The sequence below is a fragment of the Carassius auratus genome, unplaced genomic scaffold, assembly GCF_003368295.1.
Source record: "Carassius auratus strain Wakin unplaced genomic scaffold, ASM336829v1 scaf_tig00214926, whole genome shotgun sequence".
NCBI classification, from domain to species: Eukaryota; Metazoa; Chordata; class Actinopteri; order Cypriniformes; family Cyprinidae; genus Carassius; species Carassius auratus.
Window position 1 is genome coordinate 14569 of NW_020527862.1, and position 20637 is coordinate 35205.

General features: G+C 40.4%; 1 protein-coding gene across 1 annotated transcript; it reads right to left on the reverse strand.

The window, feature by feature from the left end:
* Nucleotides 1-1988: 1988 nt before the first annotated feature.
* LOC113093260 (roundabout homolog 2-like) lies at nt 1989-18112 on the reverse strand. Its single transcript, XM_026259057.1, has 3 exons — nt 17232-18112; nt 3361-3695; nt 1989-2129 (listed from the first exon to the last, which is right to left on the reverse strand). The coding sequence occupies exons 1-3, from the start codon at nt 17287-17289 to the stop codon at nt 1989-1991; spliced, it is 534 nt and encodes a 177-aa protein (XP_026114842.1). The 5' UTR covers nt 17290-18112.
* Between the last annotated feature and the right edge of the window lie 2525 nt (nt 18113-20637).

Below are 20637 nucleotides of genomic sequence, written 5' to 3' on the forward strand. Positions count from 1 at the left end.
TCAACCCTTATCCAGATTTGCTTTAAACTCTCTGGGACACAAACATCCGTAACAAGATCTGTGTATCTTCTTTGTGGCATTACTAATGGTGAATTGTTAAAGACTAACGTTTGAGATAATCCTGCTTCAGCGGACACCTCCTTGCAATCTGCCTCGTTATTAATAATGCAGCGAGCTCCTTTCATAGGCCTCTCTCTACTTCCTGCAGCCCAGCTTGGGGTCTCTCTGATCAGGCGGATTCAGTGGTCCACGGCGAACGCCTGCCTGCAATCTGTTTCAACAGAGCCATTCAGTCAGCTTGGGGGGGTGTGGACTGACCCCATACGAGAAGGAGGGAGAGACACGGAACCATATATCGCAACAGGAGACGACTTGTGACACAAAGATGAAAAAGCACTGGGCTTGTAACCCAAAAAAAAAAAACTAAACGAACGTCCCAAAACAGTCTGGAACATTCGCCACATTTTTCAGTTTGTCACTGAAGGCCAGCTGTTTGTTTTGGAGGTGAACATTTTATACGTATGTGAGTCTGGGAGTATTTCATATAGATCAGATATACACAGCTGGCTATAAAATCAACATTTACTTCTTCAGAATATTTCTACGATGTGACAGATGAAACATATTTTGCTTGGAGCGATACATGAGCTGTATCAGTTTAGATTGGCTTTACTTCTGTGATCACTCACCAGTAAAGATAAGTTTTATGAGTGGAAATTGTGTAACGTAACACAGCTGAGGGGTCTCGTTTAAATACAGTTCTTGGTCTTTCCTCCTGTAGGTTTAGAATCCTCTGTCCCGCTAACCTTACGACCCTTCACCTCTCACCTGAAAGTCATAAAACATCCTACACTCACTTTAACTCTTTTAGTCAACTCAGACTGTGTTTATACCTAAAAATGCTGCCTTTGCAGGCTGTATATGGAGGTAGGAAGCATTCTAATATCTGGTTGAGAGAATAAACAGTGTCTGATGATATTTATTTTCAATCAAAATTTGACTACTTAAAATTTGCTGGTTATAATGAATATTGTTTAGGATCATTAGACGACATTATAGGATCGTGGAAACCTTGCAAGTGTCTTGATTCCTTACAAGTTACCTTCATTCACAAAACAGTGGCCTTTTAGATTAGGTTTCAGACACAACATCTGACTTGACACAACACCATGCTGGAAACGCAAAGAGCTAGTGAGAACAGACAAGGGGAAGTGAAAGAGAGATACGAGAAAAAAAGGAATAATCTGGGACTTCATTAATTTTTCATGAATTTTCATTTAGGCGAGGAGACCCCTCTTAGTGCAATCGATGGATCAAGCTGCTGTCACACAGTTAGCACCTGGGGGCCGCCACCACCGCCTCGGAAGAGCTGAGAGGATCAGAGAAAACACACACCCCCTGCCAACTACATGAGTGAACACACACAAAAACCTGCCTTTATTCCGTTTTATATATACCCTATAACCCAAAAAGCAGTTCTGTATCATCAATTAAAGGTTAAAAATAGAAACTTTATTCAAAAATATAGCTGAAAATCTTCCCACAATTGCTAGCTCGAAAGATTCCTTTGCAAAAACTAAACAGCAATATCATCTCCTGTAACCCAAATCACCGTCCTTATATCATCAATTACACGTTAAAAATAGAAAATGCAGCAGGATTCAAAATTTACTGGCTCGCAAATCCTTCCCACAATCCCTTCATCTAGAGTTACCCTTTCCAACAGCTAAACACACACACACACACACACGCTCCCTTTCATTACTGCATGGGGTCTTGGCGGCAGCACACAGAGCCAATTTATTTATCCATTCATTCAATATTTATCATCATATCCTTATTCCATGATGGATCACTCCTATTTTCATAACAATGCATAAGAGAGGCTGCAGTATTGATCAGCTTGGGGTTGAAACAGACTTCAAGATAGCGGCTCACTTAGACTTCAAGTCTAGACTACAAACCCAGCAGAGCAAGACCAATACTCCTTAATCTCTAACGACTTTTGCTTTGGCATTTCTGCTAGTGTAGCTAGCGTTTATGCCTTCAGATGCTGAGATGTATCCACTGATCACAAAGTTCACAAACTCCCAAGACAATAGGCTCAAGGTCTGCCTGGCAAATAGTTTCTTGGGTACAACAGTCCATTAATCAGCAATGATTTAGCAAAAAGGACTATGATTAAAATTAAAATAGCATACTCATTGTCTAGTAGAAAGGCAAATGAGGACAGGTTAGCTGTCACTCATAATGGTCTCGGATTAGCTTGGGGATTTGATCCCAGGGGATGTGCTCTCTCTGAAAATGCAAGTCAACCCAACAGAGACTATCTTCAAAGCAGAACCCATCTACAGGTTGTCAATAAGCACCCCTCCCAGATTCTGCCTTCCTGTATAGCGTGTCTACACCCTCCTTACACACCTAGCATGCTCTTTCATCTAAATCTATTGCTCTGCACTTCCATTGCATGCCCTATAATCTCCATTTCTGAGTCAGAAGGAAAAACTAAAAGCCTGGCAGATTGTACCGAAAAAGACTGATATATCTAAGATTTGCTAAAACATATATAGAGCTAATTAAAGTCAGAAGCCAACTGCATAATCATTCCTCCTAATTGTTTTGGAACTAGGCAATTCTGACCTTTCCCAAAATCAGTCAGATGCAATACCAAATCCCAATTTGATGTGACAAATGTGGTATTCCAAAAGCAGAATTGTGCAATTTTACTCTTAGGAACATTAAAGGGACCATAGAATGCATTAATATAATATTTTAAATAGTTCTCTGACGTCCCCACAGTGTGTATGCAAAGTTTATCTCAAAATACTCCACAGATGATTTTTTATAGCCTCTTGAAACTTAGCCACTTTTAGGAAGCCAAAATGCTCTGTTTATGTGTGTACATTTAAATGAAAATGAGCTGTTGCTCCCGCCTCCCTTCCTGTATTGCCAAGTCCTCTGTTTTCCTGAGGAATTGGGATACTTTAACACTGTTGCTGCGGGTTGATTTTCGTGTCCACGGGTTGAATTGACCCCAATAATGGAAATTTACCCACTGTAATTTTTATTAAAGAACCCCCCTCGAAACGTGATTAGGCTAGTTTTGGGCTAGTTTTAAGTAGCAAATAGGAGGGGTTTTTGCAAAAACCTTTCAACCCTGCTCACTTCTCAGTTTTTACCATATAAGGTGGTTGTTTTCACAAACTTCAGCCACACAACTGTATTCAAACACCTCTCAAAAGTGATTCTTGCATTCTATGGCACCTTTAGGGTGGAGTCTGTTTCACAGGGTTCATGGAAAAAACTAGTTCTCCAATACTGATTGTTTCTGTGACTCAAGCCAATAATTAAAGAAATCACATACTTACATGCTACTTCCAGTGAGGCATTTCGACTGACTGCTTCCCCCAAGTAATTGCGTGCCACACAAACATACGCCCCCTCATCAGGTTTGCTTCGACGGCCATGTACGATACGCAGGAAGAAGAGCGAGCCGCTGGGAAGGAGCATGCGGTGGGATCGAGGGTCATCTTTATCGGTTTCAACTCGTTCTCCATCCTTGTACCACTCTATGGTAGGGGTGGGACGCCCCTCCGCCTTGCAGTTTAGGGTGGCTGGTTCGCCTTTGGATACAATCAGATCGGAGGGGTGTTCCACGATCCGAGGTGGAGAATCTTCCTGCCGTAGACGGGATCCTAGGAAAACAGAGAAAGAGGAAGACTTGTCAGGTTCAACCTTACATTTATGTAACAAACCGATTAACATAAGTTAATTAGCCAGGGGTGTCCACTCCTGCTCCTGTTGGGCCAAAATCTTACAGAGTGTAGCTCAATTGTGACAGCACATCTTTCTGTAAGCTTTTAGTCTTCCTGGAAACCTTGATTAGGTTGAAGTATGTAGCTCAACTGGGTTTCGAGCTAAACTCTTCAGGACAGTGGCCCTCCAGGAATTGGACTGGACACCCGTGGTCTTGGCAATCACAATCTAACATTTTGAATCTCTAAAGAACCTTTAAGATAGAAAATTAAGGTTTGAGTTGGGAAAATCTTAGTTACTTTCTTAAAACAATGCTTTATCTCTACTGCCAGTTGTTCACTGAGCATACAAAAGCAATGATCCTGAGCCAAGAAAAGCAAATGTCTAAAACACAACCCAGCTCTCTGATCAAGCAAACTAATTTAGGGTGCCACATAGTGAGCTGGCAAGCCATTGGGGACTTGCCCTCTGTGACAGAGAGGTTCAGGGGTTTAGACTCACACTGTGTTAAAATGCTAATCCCCTGAGCGTTCCCCTGCATGGCCCTGCATTTGGTATGGATAAAGCTAGAAGCCCACGCTAGGAGTCTGGCCCTTATGATAATAGATTGCGGAAAGAGCAGTATGAGCCTTAACCCTAGAGATAAGGAGCCAGAGGCCACCCTGCATTTACATCACTAAGGCACGGGCCAAAGAGGGACAAAAGCAGCCCGTGATCCCCCCAAACCCGACCAAAAAGAGATGCTAAGCCCAAGCCACTAGTGCTGCCATCAGATGAATGCTGTAAGCTTTCCACGCTTCAATAGCACACAACTAGCTTGGAAACAACCTTGAGATTGTAAATTCTTTTTTTTTTTTTTGATTTCTTTCATGGAATGGAATCGCTTAAAAGGAGTGACTGCAAAAGGGAGGGGTATATGATTTTTTTAATGCGTTTGTTGGTCTTTGTGGGGATCAGAAAACATACACTGTAGGCCCCATAATGACAAAGTTTCATAGAGAGAAATCTAAAAAAGGGAATTATGCAAGATTATCAACTGGACCAAGAAGATACATCTACAAATGAAGCACAATATGTTTGTTCATTTGCTTTTTCTATGCACTGCTACGGGCTAAACCTCCCGAGAGAGTAGCATGCTAGTATGATCAGCACACAGCTCTGTGCAGCTTTGTTTGTTTAGCACTGCTAAAACAGCTGCTCGCTAGCAATTTGTTCAACATAAACCACTGCAGAGAACAGAACGGACCTCCTACACTATGAGAGCCCCAGCGGCAGCAGCTAGCTTGAGCTGAAGGTGGCCGTGTCCTCTCTTGGGACGGCAGGTGTGCAGTGCTGATGTACAAGAGTTCACTGCAGTGCTAAACTCTTTTGGTTGCTGTATTGATCTGCAGTAAAAAAAGAGCATTTGTTTAGAGTTTTTAGGATCACTTCTTAATGCGATACCCACGATGTCTCTTCTGAACAGTTGTTTAAGGACACAGCATGGCAGAGAAGTCAGCTTGTTTGTTTGCATGCAAATATATTTTACAGAGTCTTAGTGTGCTCTAAAAGTTCATTCTCTCCCACAGTGCAGTACAGACTAAATTAAAGGAAGCGAGGACTCCCACTTCACCTAATTTGTGTTAATTCCTGCCATTTCCCTCTCATTGATTAGTGATCATTCCAGCTGTCTGCTGTCTTAAGTGGGGCCACACACAGGACCCAGAGCAGACTTGGGGATCACACAAGGGAATTGCTACTGACGGGGTGGGATCTTATCCTGTACCCTCCAGGTTTCATGTTTAAGTTGTGCTGCATGCTATGAAACCGAGCTCTGCTGAAGTTTGCAGATACACTGACTTGGTCTCTCTCACTGCCTCTTGCATTTCTTCTTCCCCCTCCCTCTTGGCAGTCTGCATCCCTCAAAACCTGAGATGTCAAACCTATTTAAAGTTGAGACACTGAGGTAAACTTGGGTGTATACATGCATGTTCTTCTGGATCTTATGATATTCAGAATCGATTTCCACCTACACACATTTTTTATGAATGAACACAATGTTTATAACATTTTGTTTATGACTGATGTTTATGTCCTGCTTACAGCAATCAGAAACGAGTTCATTTTGATGTTGTAAGTCACTAAATTAACAAACCACAAATTAACATTATGACATTGATAAATGGGGTGAGTTGAGATAAGATGATGATGGGGGGACCATGTACACACGCACATATTAACTGCTATCTCACTGGAGCATCTGTTTAGCTTCTAATCGACAGCCAATGGCAGAGACTTTTACATGACTGAGGTGAATATGCTTGCACTTGCCATGCGATTCGATTTTTATTAGTCTAATTTCTTTTAATCCAATTTGTATTCCAATCTGCAACCTCTAATCGTCTGAACCTTGAGGCACCATCTGCGCGCTGTATTTTTTTCTTTCATCTTTTTATCCAGGGGGAAATTTTGCTCAGCAGATGCTTCTAAAATTGTGTTTTTCCCTGTTAAGTAAGGGACAGAAAGAAATATAAGAACAGATAGATAAATCGATAAAAGGGAATACTATTTGCATCATAGCATAAATGGAGCCAATTCTTTCCGACTAGGTACTAGGTGGTGGTATCTAACTAAAAGTTTTAATTCTATTAACTTAACTAGTATTGAGCAAGAAATATACAGCTACATTTTTTATTATACAGCTACATCTTTGTATTACAGCTTTTTATTATGCTATATATTTTGAAACCCCAATACTGTTTTTTTTTTTACCTCTACAGATATACAACAGGTAAACACTGCTGTTTTCCACTCTTGAAATTGTAAAACCAGTTTTTATAGTGACCACTATAACCGGGTCAATCATACAGGCAGACATCCATCCATCCACACACATACACTCCATTACCCCTAACACACTTGTGGATGTAGCACATGAAAATGAAAAAGTAATTTTTTCTATATTTTCTCCCATCAGCAGAGTAAGCCACTGGCAAAGTCAATTCATTTCCTTCCCACTCTCTGTCTCTTTGTTTCCCCCTCTCTCTCTCTTCCTGCTGCCCTCTCTTAATGCGATCATTGCTTGTTGTACAATCAAGTGCTCTTGGCCGCCTGGGAGAGTGCTCTTTACCATGTCTCTGAGCGCACACAATTCAAAGAACCATTTCCTCTTCCTTTGGACCCCCCAGCCAGCCCACACACACACAAAGACATATATGCATATGCACACACATTTGGACTGGGGAACGCACACATGATGCATGGAAATCCGTGCAAGAAACTGTTGACATTCCAATCGAGTTTTATTCATGCATTTATAATCATTCTCGATATGACATATATAGCACTGATGCAATTTATAGCCATCCATTTTCCAGAAAGTAGATTTTAGTAGAAAATATGCAAGTAAAAAAAATGGAAAGTGCATATTCTTCTTCCACCTTATCTAAGTTTCCTAAAGCTTGTCTTCCTCTCCTCCTCCTCGCCATATGCAGCCTACAGAATCAGTCGAGGAGGAGGATGTGTTTTCTATGGATGAGAAAGCCTAGAGGGGGTGAACTGTCATGTTAGTCATTGTTTACAGGCTGGTTGAGAACAATAGCTCACTTGCAGAACCTCCCTCTTGTCTCCTGCATGGCGAGAGGACTAATTTCATCCTTGTACATATTGTGCCAACCCTTAATGGATGGAGGAGGACAGAAATATCCTGCTGCTGAGCCATCCACAGCACATTTCCATAAAGTGCTCTTCATCTCCTTACTATAGGAGTCATAGCATCTCCTCACCCACAAACAGGACCTCTTAAATCTCAAAATGAATTTCTAAGACACCAATGAGAACAAATGGAGACTAAATCACAACTCTCCTGAGATCCAGGAAATCACACACAAATCTACTCAAGAGTTTCAGAAAAGATCTCAAACTCTGCTCAGATCAGTTCCCAAATTATATAAGCTTCCCTACATTTACATTTTCCCCCAAGGGTTTTTAGGAGAAACATCTGATACTTCACAGAAACATAACTGAGAACCATGAAAGAGCAATAAAACCTCAGAGCAATAAAATATTCTTCTGGGCTCATATGACCACGTATGCCACCTCCATCATTCTTCTATTAGCTCTGCCACGCATTTATTCATGTGCAAAGCAGAAGGCTGGAGAGCTTTGATGATCTTCTTCCTAACTATTTTTTACGGGTTCCCCTGAGATTCATCAGCCCACCATTCAAATCAATAGCCAGAGCTTCTACCACCCACTAAAGCAAGGCCAGGAAGCCCCCAGAAGATGCATCCCTTATTGTGTGTGTGTGTGTGGAGCTGTGATCAGAGGTTACCACAGGCAACGTCCCAATGGTGTTCTAATTACACTGTTCCATTGGCAGTAAATAAAAGGCAAGGAAAGAGGTCACCATTAGACGAATGGTTATCTCATGATTTTGATGCGGATTAACGATAATTAAATTAGTATGCGCTTGAAGGAACGTCATATAGACAATCATTTATGGTTCACTGAGCATACATATGAGAAAATACCTTCCTTGTTTTTTATTTATTATATTTTGAGTAGCAGAAAATAAAGTTGAGACTGAAAGAATGGGGTCAAAATGGCAGTGACTAAATATCTATCCATCTATCGATCGATCGATCGGTCGGTCTGTCTGTCTGTCTAAGACTTTTTAAGCATTTAAAAAAAAAATAATAATTCAAACATGGCATGTTTTTACAAACTTGTCATTTCTTTATAAAAATAATTGCATTAATTTATTTGAACCCTGATTCATTTTAAGATCTGCAGTTCTGCATCCTGTTTGCTATATCAACACTGTTTCAAACCACATCCCTGTTCTCAGTCTCAGTCAGAAACAAAGTGAATTTGCTCTGAAAACTTAGCAAACACACAAACAAACATGAAAAACTGAAATGCCGGCAGGCTTTGAGTTTTATGGAAGCCCTTTAACCCTGATACTGGTTATACTTCAATTCCAGGCCTCTGGAAGTTCTCTCTTCGAGATGAATATCTTCACTCAGGCTAGTCTGACAGCGACTCGTTCATCATGTCATCAGTGGAAAATATAAAAATGTCTGTGGGGAAACAGGGATGATATTACTAGATGCTTTCAGATATAGCTCTGAATACACCGATGGCACAACCTCGCACAGACAGGAACGTCCTTGAAGATTCATCATGTCACCATCTGTCACCATACACACATATAAAGCCTATCATCCAGAGTCTTACAGAGCCCTGGATGCACAATAACTTCAAGTTTTAAGTCTTGAAAACTTATCTCAGATGGAATTGCATAACATATACACAAACAAACCCGCAGTAAACCTGAGCAGTGCGGTATCTGACCGGTCTCCATCTGCACAGACATACACGTGGAGAGCAACAACAAGAGAGCCTGATTATTCCAGGAAGCCTATATTCCTCTTCAAAAAAAAGGGAATGTTTCCAGATATTGCCTTCCTATATATCTCGCTCTCTTTTACACACACTCTTCCCCTGCAGTGAGTTATTGACTTTGTATCAGTGTACGCTTCCTGAGTCCGCTTCTGTGGTGAGATATAAATAGATCCAACTAAAGGAATGAGAATTTAATAATCAGAGATAATGGCTTTGTACATATTTATATTTCAGCCGCTTCTACTTCCTGTCAAGATGTCTCCTTCGTTCCCAAATCTTTCCCCACACCTCTAAGTTCTCCTCACAGGGTAAGAGTTCACTTTCCCTCCATCTCCGTCTGCCACTTTCTATCAGCAGTCGTCCCTCTATCGCTCTTTTCCATCAGGAAATGACCTGTCAGGGCCTTGAGAGAGTAAAGGAAAGGCATGGAAGACAGAATTCCACGTTCAGAGGAGGGGGCAGCAACCTCCAGAAACTCCTTTTTATCCTTTCACTCGCTTCTTTCTTCTGCATTCACATCAACTCTCTTGTTTTGTCTCAGGCTGATGAATCGATGCAAGGAATCTAAGGCCTGGCCTTTATGATGGAGCAAGTGTGATGTTTTCAGGGATGTTAGGCCTACTGTTTGCACATTTATTAGATGTGGTGCAATTCAGAAAAAAAAAAGTAATAAATAAAATAAATAGCACACACCTTTTGTCAATAAATCACACAATTTGAGCTATCATTGCATTTCACCATCGTCCAGGTTGAGCTGTAGTTTAATACTTCTGTTTAGAGAACTGAACAAAGCCGCGACTCATCAACCAGCCATAGTAAATAACTGCTAAAGAAATGATATGTGTGCAGATGATTCTCTACTAATAGCCAAACAATATTTTTTTGCGTTGCTTTCCGCATTGGTTGAAAGCCCTTGTTATCATGCGCTTTTTGTACATATTTATTCAATATCTATTTAACATGCTAGGATTGTCTTGTAAAATAATGTGGGTCAGGTCAGCGTGGACGCTTTGAAATGAGCTCCCGCAGGTGTGAGTTTGTTTGACTTTGTGAAAATATTGTGGTGCCGGGTCTTTTATAACAGCATGTGTGTGCTAACATCAGAGCTATGTAGGGCTTTGTGTGTGTGCATACGCACCCACACCCTAATGAACACGCACACACACAGGTGTTCTGCGGCATTCCTCACTCATTCTTTGCATCCTGGTGACGGCTGATCTTTGAACGGCTCTAAAGAGCAAAGACGGCTTTGTGGAGTTACATAAAAAACGGTATGATTGTCTCCTGACATACAGTAATGTCTTTAGTATACCTCACAGTTCATGGTCCAAAGTCAAAAGAGCGAAAAATAAATAAACCCTGTATGCGTTTGAAGAGAACTAAAGAAAGGTGGCCACATTAGTCACTAGAGTTGAGAGAAGGCAGTTTTACTGTGGAAGATGTGGGCGGCCGATGTTAAACACATGGGCATGTCACTGACTTGGCTGCAGTCTGTGGCCGCTGGTCCCAGCTGAACTGAGGTATAGACTGCAGGTATAGTGAAAGATACAGTGAGCCTGGAAGGCAAGTTAATGAAAAGCTTGAGCCCTGGGATCAGCCCAAGTCTCTTTTAGTAAGCCAAAGCAGGTCCAGTGAGATTCATTAGTCTCATTTCATAAAAGGCTTAATCTGAACATCTCTGCAGAGGGTAAAGAGAAGAGCTTTTTAGTTTAAGTCAGTTAAAGGTCTGTAGGGGTCTGCTCTACATGATAAGAACTTTATATTTATGGTAAGACAAGAACCTATATGCTGAAACCAAGAGTAAATAGGCTTAAAAAGTGATTATAGTATATCTACAAAAGTATAAAAAGTACAAAGTTGATGTTTTAAAGAGCAGTATTGCATTTTATAAATGGAAGTACTCCGGGAATTCTCGCCATTTTCCACATAGATTCAGCTGATGACTCTGTGTGTTGTTAGCCATGTCGTATTCATGACAGATGCGATGCCTTATCAAACTCACCTCAGCTATGTACATGAAAGGTCATCAACAGACTCAGGTAACCAACAAATGTCATGCCTGAACCTCACATGTACTCTGCCCAGGAAACCAAGAGTTGTTTGCTGACAGAAAACACGAGTTACTGATATCATTACTTGGAAAACTTTGCCACTAATAACACTGCAACGATGTTTTCAAAACTGAATAGCCACAAGAAACTGTGTCTGACCCCAAGTAACAGTGTATTTACAAGTAACTGAAATGGACATCTACAATTACGACTTTTGATAATATATCCAATCAAGCCAGTTTCTAAACCTCAGTAAGCCTCGGCTTTTAATCGTGAACTGGACAGATAAACCACTGAATTTAAATATACAATCCTAAATCTAAACCTATAATTTAGACTGTTAAATGTGCTTAACTTCACAAGTGTTGTACTACAACCCTAAATGTCAACCTACAAAGCCTTTTCCATTCCTGACTGAAACTAAACTTGCCTCAAACTCATAACATAAACTTCCTTATTCAGCAAAGTTATAAAATCTCCTCAGTAAAACTTTCTTTGTGATAATCAAAAGGCCTGGTCTTGGGCCCACAGCGGGCGGTCTGAAGCGCAGCCGTGATGCATGAGAGTGAAGGTGGCAGCGTGGAAGGTTTTATACACTGCCCTGCACTGCTTCTCTCTGCATTACTGCCCTGACGCGCATGACGGATGCGCTTTGGAGTGCCGGGCAGTCTCTCTGTCTTCAGTTGCTCCACTGCGGCTGAGCCTCATCCATTTTCATGACCGACAGAGCTGCTTTTAATCTCACTGTCTTCTCTGCAGTGTCTCATACGCATCAGGCACAGGCTGGAGCGAGTTCCAGACCAAAGGAAAAAAAAAAAAAAAAAAACAGCTCTGGGATTTGATTATTCTGAAAAAACAGCGTTTGCTGAATTTCATTTAAATTCTTTATCTGGGCTTTACCACTCTCTCTCTGTGTGTGTGTGTGGGTTCCTCTTATCTGTTTGTGTTATGTTGTGTTCGGTCATTCAGCCTTGACACAGATCCTTTCTTATCTAAGTGCTGCCAAGAGACAAGTAAACGAGGGCAAGGTGAAGCCAACAGATGAAAGAGCAAATGACACTTTCTCAAACATGACTTTGTGGACTGAAGAAGTCAGTGGATTGTACAAACTGTGTTCGGTCGAGTCTGTTGACTGTCAAAGAGAGAGAAAGATAAAGGCCAGGCCGTTATCTCCAAAGAACGATCTCTAGCCAGAGAAATTGTCTCGAATACTTATCGCACTGTAGTTTCCTTTTTGGACTGCCAGTCTGGGTCTAGGAAACTAGGGAAAGTGCATACCCAGTGCTTCACAGAGGGAAAATCTGAAACTTGGTTCATTCGCTTTTGTTTATTCACATTAAAGACCAAATGAATTGGCTCAACAAATCAAGATTTCTTTAGTATTTTTGATAATTTGGACAGACTTCAACAGATCAGATTAGGAGACCAAGTGGCCTGCCAGCTTTGCCAGGCTGGGAAACAGTCTAGACCATCAACCTAGCTCAGGAAGGTTTTTTATTTTTATTTTTTTATGTATATTTGATCTTGTTAGCAAGTATGGTGAAAAATATTACATCAGTAGAGTCTTCAGGACATTTCTGCACATCGTCACTAGTTATAAAAGCTTCAAACTGAAATGACCGTGTCAAATAGTGTTCCTGTAGCTCAAGTGGTAGAGCATTGCGTTATCAAGGGGATTCGATTCCCCGGGAACACATGATTGGTAAAAATTGATAGCCTGAATGAACTGTAAGTCGCTTTGGATAAAAGCGTCTGCTAAATGCATAAATTTAAAATATGATACAGGATCAAAGCTAAGATTCTAACTGGGGAAAACACCTGACAGCAACCGGAAAGCAATTGTAAATTCTTGTGTTGTATTAGAACCACACGGTTTGCTTGAAGGTCTAAGAGTTTAACTAAACCTTAGACACAGAAATCAGGCCACACTGCGTCATTTTCTAATCCCAAAAACAAATGAAATGTCTAACAAAAGAACAGAGACCTCACTCCAAGTCTCACGCCACTGCATCGTCTTTCTAGAAAATGTCATAGGCATGCTTGACTGAGAGCGAGCCAAGCAGATGAAAACGTTTTGGTCTCATCCCCCTGAAGCTCTTTTCCAACTCTAATGTATATAATCTCCTCACTTTGTGCTGCTTGTGACATTTCCCTTGAGAGAAACCGCTAAAATACAGCTACTCCACTGCATTGCATTCCCGATTCAACAGCCACCTTCAAATGTCATTCATCCATTCTCACATTTACAGCCATCGGTGATGCAAATCAACAAAATTACTGTCAACAAAATCTGTGAAGGAGAGAAATATGTCTTGTTCCTGTGCCGTCGCACTTCCTTAGGTTGAGTTTGGAATGATGTAGCATTTGTTGCTTGCAAATAAAGTAATTATCAATTATAAGATGGATTTGGCTGATTCTCAGAGGAGGAAGAGGCTGGTTTAGGATAGGATGTTTAAGTGATACTCTAAGTATAGCAGCAGTTGTGTAATACTATCCAGCCTCCCATGCTTAGATACTCAATGCTCTTACAACAATGTCAGCAAAGTGCCCACATGCTGACCCCCGACTTTAACCCTCATTATAGATTCCCTACACCCTCTGCTCTCTCTTTGCTCGCCTATCATCTCCTCTCTCGCTCCAGCTACATCACATTCTTTCTCCGAGAGCCCATCCTTGTTTTAATCTGCGTGCTAAACTGAGAAACAGTCACACATCTTCACATGCACAAACACTCCCTGACTCCAGTGTGGTTGCTTTGTGGTTTTGAGCCGCGTACGCGTCATTACCACAGGCCTCTCTTCGAAAATGAGGCACAATTATGACAGCGATGCATCACAGTCTAGCCAACTAGTGCAGAACAATTCCATTTAAACCCAGCTTTCATGATGTCTCATTCGTAAAGACCCCAAATCAGACCCACCTCGCAACTGCAAGTTTAATTACAGATCACATTCAGTTACGTCAAGTCTGTTCATATAATTGGTACCATCAAACACACTATGAATATAAAAAAACTGAAACTTCCAAATGATTTAACATCCATAACGACCCAAATTATCTTACATGCATCCCTGCCAGACTTTCAAATCAAATATCAGTAATGTCAAAGTTGCAATCAGAAGTCTCAATATGATCTGAAACCTTTTTTTTTTTTTATGAAATTATTTTTCTGAAACCAAACGATCTAAATTCAGGTACATTTCCTAAGGAATTTTAGGACAAGCTACAACTCCGTGAACTATCAAGCTTGTCTCTGTTGTTTCTCCTAAAATGATTAGGAGGTAATCTAGATATGTCAGTAAAGCATAAGAGAAAAAAAGGAGCAATCTCTAAGCAATCAAAGGTTTCTCTCGTGTTCATGAGTACCACACTGACATTTTGTTGCCGATGTATTACCTACAGTTATACATTTCTCCTTGCCTCTTTCAATCATGACTCGCAGACACGTATACTCTAGTCTTGGTTTTAGTTTCTCCTGACACTGCAGAACTGAAGCTTCAGTGTGCAGGCAGATACACCGCGCATCTTTAGAGCAGACCCACAAGGGACCGATGACAGGTGCACATCTCCTCACCTCCACCAGGGGAGCTTGGGAGTGGGGCATTGTCTTGTTCTCTGCTCTTGTTTATGAACACACTGCTAAAAGTAGCAAAATTAACCATGGGATCAGACCCTGGATAATAGCAGAAAACTGGGACGTGGGAACGTAGGGGCAAAAGCATTGAACCTAAAGCTTCAAGGACAAAATACTGCAACCAAGGAGTAAGCATTTATGCTATACTGTATCTTATAACATCTACTAGGTTTTTGCATTTTCTGAAGAAACAAGAGAAAAGAGTTGACCTAAGACTCTATGATTCAAGCCCCTTCATCAATTTAAGTCTATGCATTTTTTCACCCATACTAGAAAAAAAAAAAAAAAAAAGTCAAATCGGACTAGCACAATCGCTAAAGATCTTCAAAACTGGAATAAAATGTCTCAGTCTTGCAGACTAGCTGCGTCAAAGCAACATCAAACAAGAAGAACAACAACTATGAACCCCAAAAACTCTTCTCTACCAAGTCTCCATTCATACCCCTCCCTCCCCGAGCAGCATTAATCACCGTGGCCCTGAACAGAACTAAATGTCTACGGTCATTCAAGCCCAGGACAGCTTTGTTACACACACAGCCTTTTCTGAATGCATCTCCACAGCCTTTTTTGTCTGCTTGGAGAGGGCTGATCCTCAATCTCAGCTCCTCCTTCCACCAGAACGGCCGGATTACCTCTCACAGACCAGTCGGACAGGGAGAGAGGAGGGTTCTGGAGCAAACCGTTCGCCGGGGTGATTCATGGGCCCTTCTAGAAAGACCTTCACCCCTCTTACCCTCCAAAAACTAAGGGCCATGCCTTCAACCAATGCCTAGCAACCGGCAGCTGGGGCGCAACAAAAATGGGGAAGGACATGGAGTTTCTGAGCTGAATTGGGCTAGACTAGCAGGCTCCATGGTAGATACAGGGACAAAAACAGGAGACAAACAACAAGACAAGTGCAGAAGCTGGATGGACAATGGCAGAAGCTGTAGCCTGACTCAGCCCCTCATCAGTCACTGTAACATCTACCGGCCTTATTCCCTTTAAAGAGTTCAAACAAAAACCCAAGCAAACACTGTTAAGTGCGAAACTGGGATTTTGGACAAAGGCACTCTTGACACAGCTAATGTAAAGCGTGTGACTGACTCAAAGACAAATATGAACTGTTCACATCATGAAAAGACCCCAAATACAACCCACGCCAACTCCAAGTGCAGTTTGCCTCATCTAAACACACCATACACTTAGATATATTAACTGTATTCTCTTAAGATACAGACTTAATGGTTGGACACACCAATCTGACTACATCAAGTCATTTGTTTCACACCATTTACAATATCTTCATTAGCGAATAATTAAAAAGCTCATTGCCCATTACTGGTATAGTTATGATATACAGTATATACCACCAAATAGACAAGCGATTGGCTTTCAAACTCCATTTATGATCATGATCTATACAACAAAACGGAGCAGTTTAGGCAGTTTAGGGAATGCAGAAAAAAGATATGAACAGATGTTGGGAAATAAACATGCTGTTTCAAATGTTACATAAATCAGATATAAGCCTCTGTGAGTTTTACTGGAATAATAATCATTATGTAATATTTTAAAAAGCAGAACGGACTAAGCAAGATGTTAAAATGAAACCAAACACAGAGATATCAGAAGATGCAACTAATAGCACCAGTTCAGAAGTTAATAACCATATTGAAAGCTCTTTAGAATTCAGTGCAGACTATTGTGTCTAGAGTAATTCAGAGGTTCAGTTGATTGTTCCTTACTCTTGGACAGATGAAATCTCATTCTGGATCATGTTTGTACATTATATCCATTTCATTTCAAAAACAAATTTCAATCTTATTTTAATCTCAAAGTATCAGTTTGTCATTCTTAAATCCTATGTTTCTCATTTGGGGATCATATGTGCAATCTTTGCGCCACGCCTTGCGCATCCACTGATGCTTTTCACAGCAGGTGTCACCCACATTCTGAGACTACCGCGACTGTGGCACCTGCTGTGGAAAGCACTGGTTGGTACCTAACCACACTGCTTTAACGCTGGAGTTATAAACATGGACTACAGCATAAGTTTAAAACATTTGATGATAAATCATACCAAACAAGTATTTCCCCCAATCCAAGTACAAATAATTCTTCACACACATTATGCACAGCAACAAACATAACATTTTTACTCGGACTAAAATTAAATTTACTTTGCCATGTGATGCCTGAAAAAGTGTCGCTCCTACCGTACAATGAAAATATTTTTGTTGTGAAACTAATAGAAATGAAATAAGATGATAATAATAATGAAGGAAAACTTTGTAAGGGTGAATATAGGGTTAATTACCCATTTAGTAGGGTGATACGCGAACCGCAAAGTCTCAGAAAACTCAAAACATATTTTCTCCTTAGCTAAAGCGTTCTATTAGAAACGAGGATAAAAAGTAACTCACCATCCACTTGGTTAAAGCATAGTAATCCACAGAGTAAAAGGTGTGTTAGAGGACTCATTCTGTCATAGTCCACATCCACCCCACACCTCAGATCTCAAACACCGGACAAGTTTCTCCTCTTTTAGTTTTTGGAGTATGTTGGAACTCTCAGTAGCTGCTCAGATCCAGCTGATATGTCAGATGAGTATTCGCTGGGCTCATGGTGTCTCTTTCTGGATGAGGAATGAGAGCCACGCGCACCAGTGAGGACTGAACTAGTGTCTGTCAGCCCGTGGGTTATACCATGCCTTATACCAGCTTTTGATTTCTGTCCTAACGGGACTACAAAACTGCAGAAGCGAGTCAGGAACAGCAGAGAGCACGCGTTAAGACAGATGCGGATCTGTCCAAACGCGCGTGGAAAGGTTGCGGGCTCAGTTTCCTTCAACCGCTTCTGAAGCACCTTACAGATCGCTTCCACGACCCTCTCCGGTGTTTAAATTTTAAATATGTCTTCTCGTTTCATTACACTTTTAACTCCGCGTCCAGAAAGCCGCTCCAAAGTTCCGTGGCGCGCCGTTAAATCCAGCGTAAATCGGTCGGGGTGGCGCTGGCCCCGTGCGATCGCTCTCTGTGAGTCTACACTAGAGTGAATGTGATCAGTCTTGGAAAGGGCGAGAGCTCTGCAGCGCTCCTACAGCTCCATAACTGACACCCCTGTGCGCACAGCTCCCGGGCCGAGCCAAGACTGACGCTCACGCTAGAGGAAGAAACAGCGAGGGGGAGGAGAGCGGGAGGAAAGGAGGAGGAGGAGGAGGATGTTGTGGGCAGAGGTGGCTGGGGAGCGCTCAAAGCTTCTCGCCGATCTTGGCTCACAGCTTTGGTGTTATCCACAAAGTTGACCCACAGCGCCATACGATCGGCACCACACCAAACGAAAAGACAGTTTAGGACCACCAATGATATATATATATATATATTATACAAAATATTTAACAAAATTAAAATAAACTGATACAATTATTATTATTTATATTTACAATTTTAATTTGAATTTATTCCTTTTAAATAACTGCTAAATCTGGGAAATTGCCTATAAAATATGTATTATATGATTTGTATTATAATTGTAATTTAGATTTTTTTAGATTACAAAACAACAATTATAAAACAGTTATACAAGATATATACAGTCAATATAATAAAATTGGAAATATATTAAATTAGAATTTTGAAACTATACTTTCAGATAGATACATAGATGGATAGATAGATAGATTCTGCAGAGCGGAAGACCATCGTTCACTGATACATTATCTTCTAGTCTCAGCTCTAAGACTGTATAATTGGTTTCATTAAAATTTGATGGGCTGTCCTGCATAAGGTGGATAATACTGAGGAGGTCAAACACACAAATCGCATTTCCTGAGAAGGAATTAACTTACACACTGACGTTAAATGTAATTTTTACGGCCAATACAAACAAATAAATGCAGGTTTTCCTCTTCTTCTTTTTTTTTTTTTTTAATTTGAGAGCCAGTGTCAGGCAGGGTGAATAAATGCTGTGAACTGTGCCGCAGCTCAACCGCGCACGAGCAGGGGCTTGTGTTTGCAGCTCCATCCGAGCGTGGACGCACTGGATGCCGCCTGGCTGCTTTAATCCGCCTGCTTTGTGTGGACGAGTCTATAGCGCCCCCTAATGGTATAGTGAAACACAGATCCGAATCAAACAAAGACCTCTGAGCTTTCATAGTTCCAAATATCAGATGCCAGAGAAACCCAAGAACCAATTTATAAGAATGTTAATCTTAAAAATATATTTTTCAAACAAGCAAGCCAAAGGATGCACCAATAAACAAATAAACAATCAATAAAATCCAATATTCAGATCCAAATGGGTTTTTCAGTTTACCTATACAATATCCTCACCACATTCCCATTTATAATCATTTGAGAACCTTTCACTCTTATGAAAATTAACTCCGATATTTCCAGTTACATTACTCATCATGCTAAATTTTCTAAAATACAACTTTATTTAACACCAGCATGCTTAGAAATGTATAGAATAAATATACATAATATGTATGTTTGTGTGCTGTCAAATGATTAATTATGATTAATCACATCCAAAATAAAGGTTTTTGTTTACATAAACACAGTGTGTGCTGTGTTTATTTATCATATATATATATATATATATATATATATATATATATATATATATATATATATATATATATATATATATATATATATATATATATATATAAACACATGCATGTATATATATTTAGTAAAATATGTTGTTTATGTATGAAATACATTTATATAACATCTAAAATGTAAAAATATATTTTATAAATGCATGTATGTATATATACATACACACACCTTTATTGCAATTTGATTGGCAGTTACAAAAAAAAAAAAAATCACCATTGTGACGTACAGTCATAATTACCTTTTTTATTAATTCATTATGTAATTGAATTTTACAGATAAAGGACACATTTCACACTTTTTTCCTTAGTCCGGTTCTAGTTAAAACGTGTGTAGTTTAATTGAATTCAAGCATATCTAGAATAAAAGATGCTTTGAATTCGGCGTGAAACCTTGAATCAATAGCAGTCAGTCCTGAGGCACTAGGGCCGATAAAAGCAGACCTGTAAATTCATCAAACAAGGCCTGACTCCTCAGAAGAGCGGTTGGACTTGTGCAGGCAACACTGGGGCTTGATTCCCTGCACGAGCGGGATGCTGGAATCCCCCGCTTTCAAACTGATTTCTGACATCAAAGCAAAATAAAAGCCCTTCTGTGGAAATCATTCAAAAACAGACACTTAAAAACAAATATCTGTTCTTCTCTCATCCCCTTCTTTCAACTGCTCTCGCTCATTTTTCCAAACTCCTGCTGCATTTCATACACACACACACACACACCTTTGCAGTGTTATCACAGTACTTCCTTTAAAAAGAGGGCTCTCAGTAGGTACTTAATGATAGCTTTGACTTGCAGAAGCATTTTCCAGCTCTTCTGTTTGTTTGTGAGGCGACATGTTGGAGCTTGTAAGGCTGCTGCAACATTTAGTTTGCGATGAGTGCTGTCAACAAGCCGGATCCAACAATCTTTTTGATAGTTTAATCCATGCGTGTGAGTCTCCCGATGAATGGGAATGTATTATTCCTTTGTCAGCCCAACCACTAGTAACGCAGTTAGCTGCTATAGAATGGGACGCCACTAAATCGCTCCTCTGATATGACATCACATTTCAACTGTATGACTGTACAGGGAATGAAAACGCACAAAGTTCAAAACATGGACACCCTGTTACATGACGGTGCTTCTGATAAAGCCGCTTTGTAAGACCAATACTATTTCAACAAATGTTGAGAAAAGGCGTGCTATTACTTTTCTAATTTTTTTT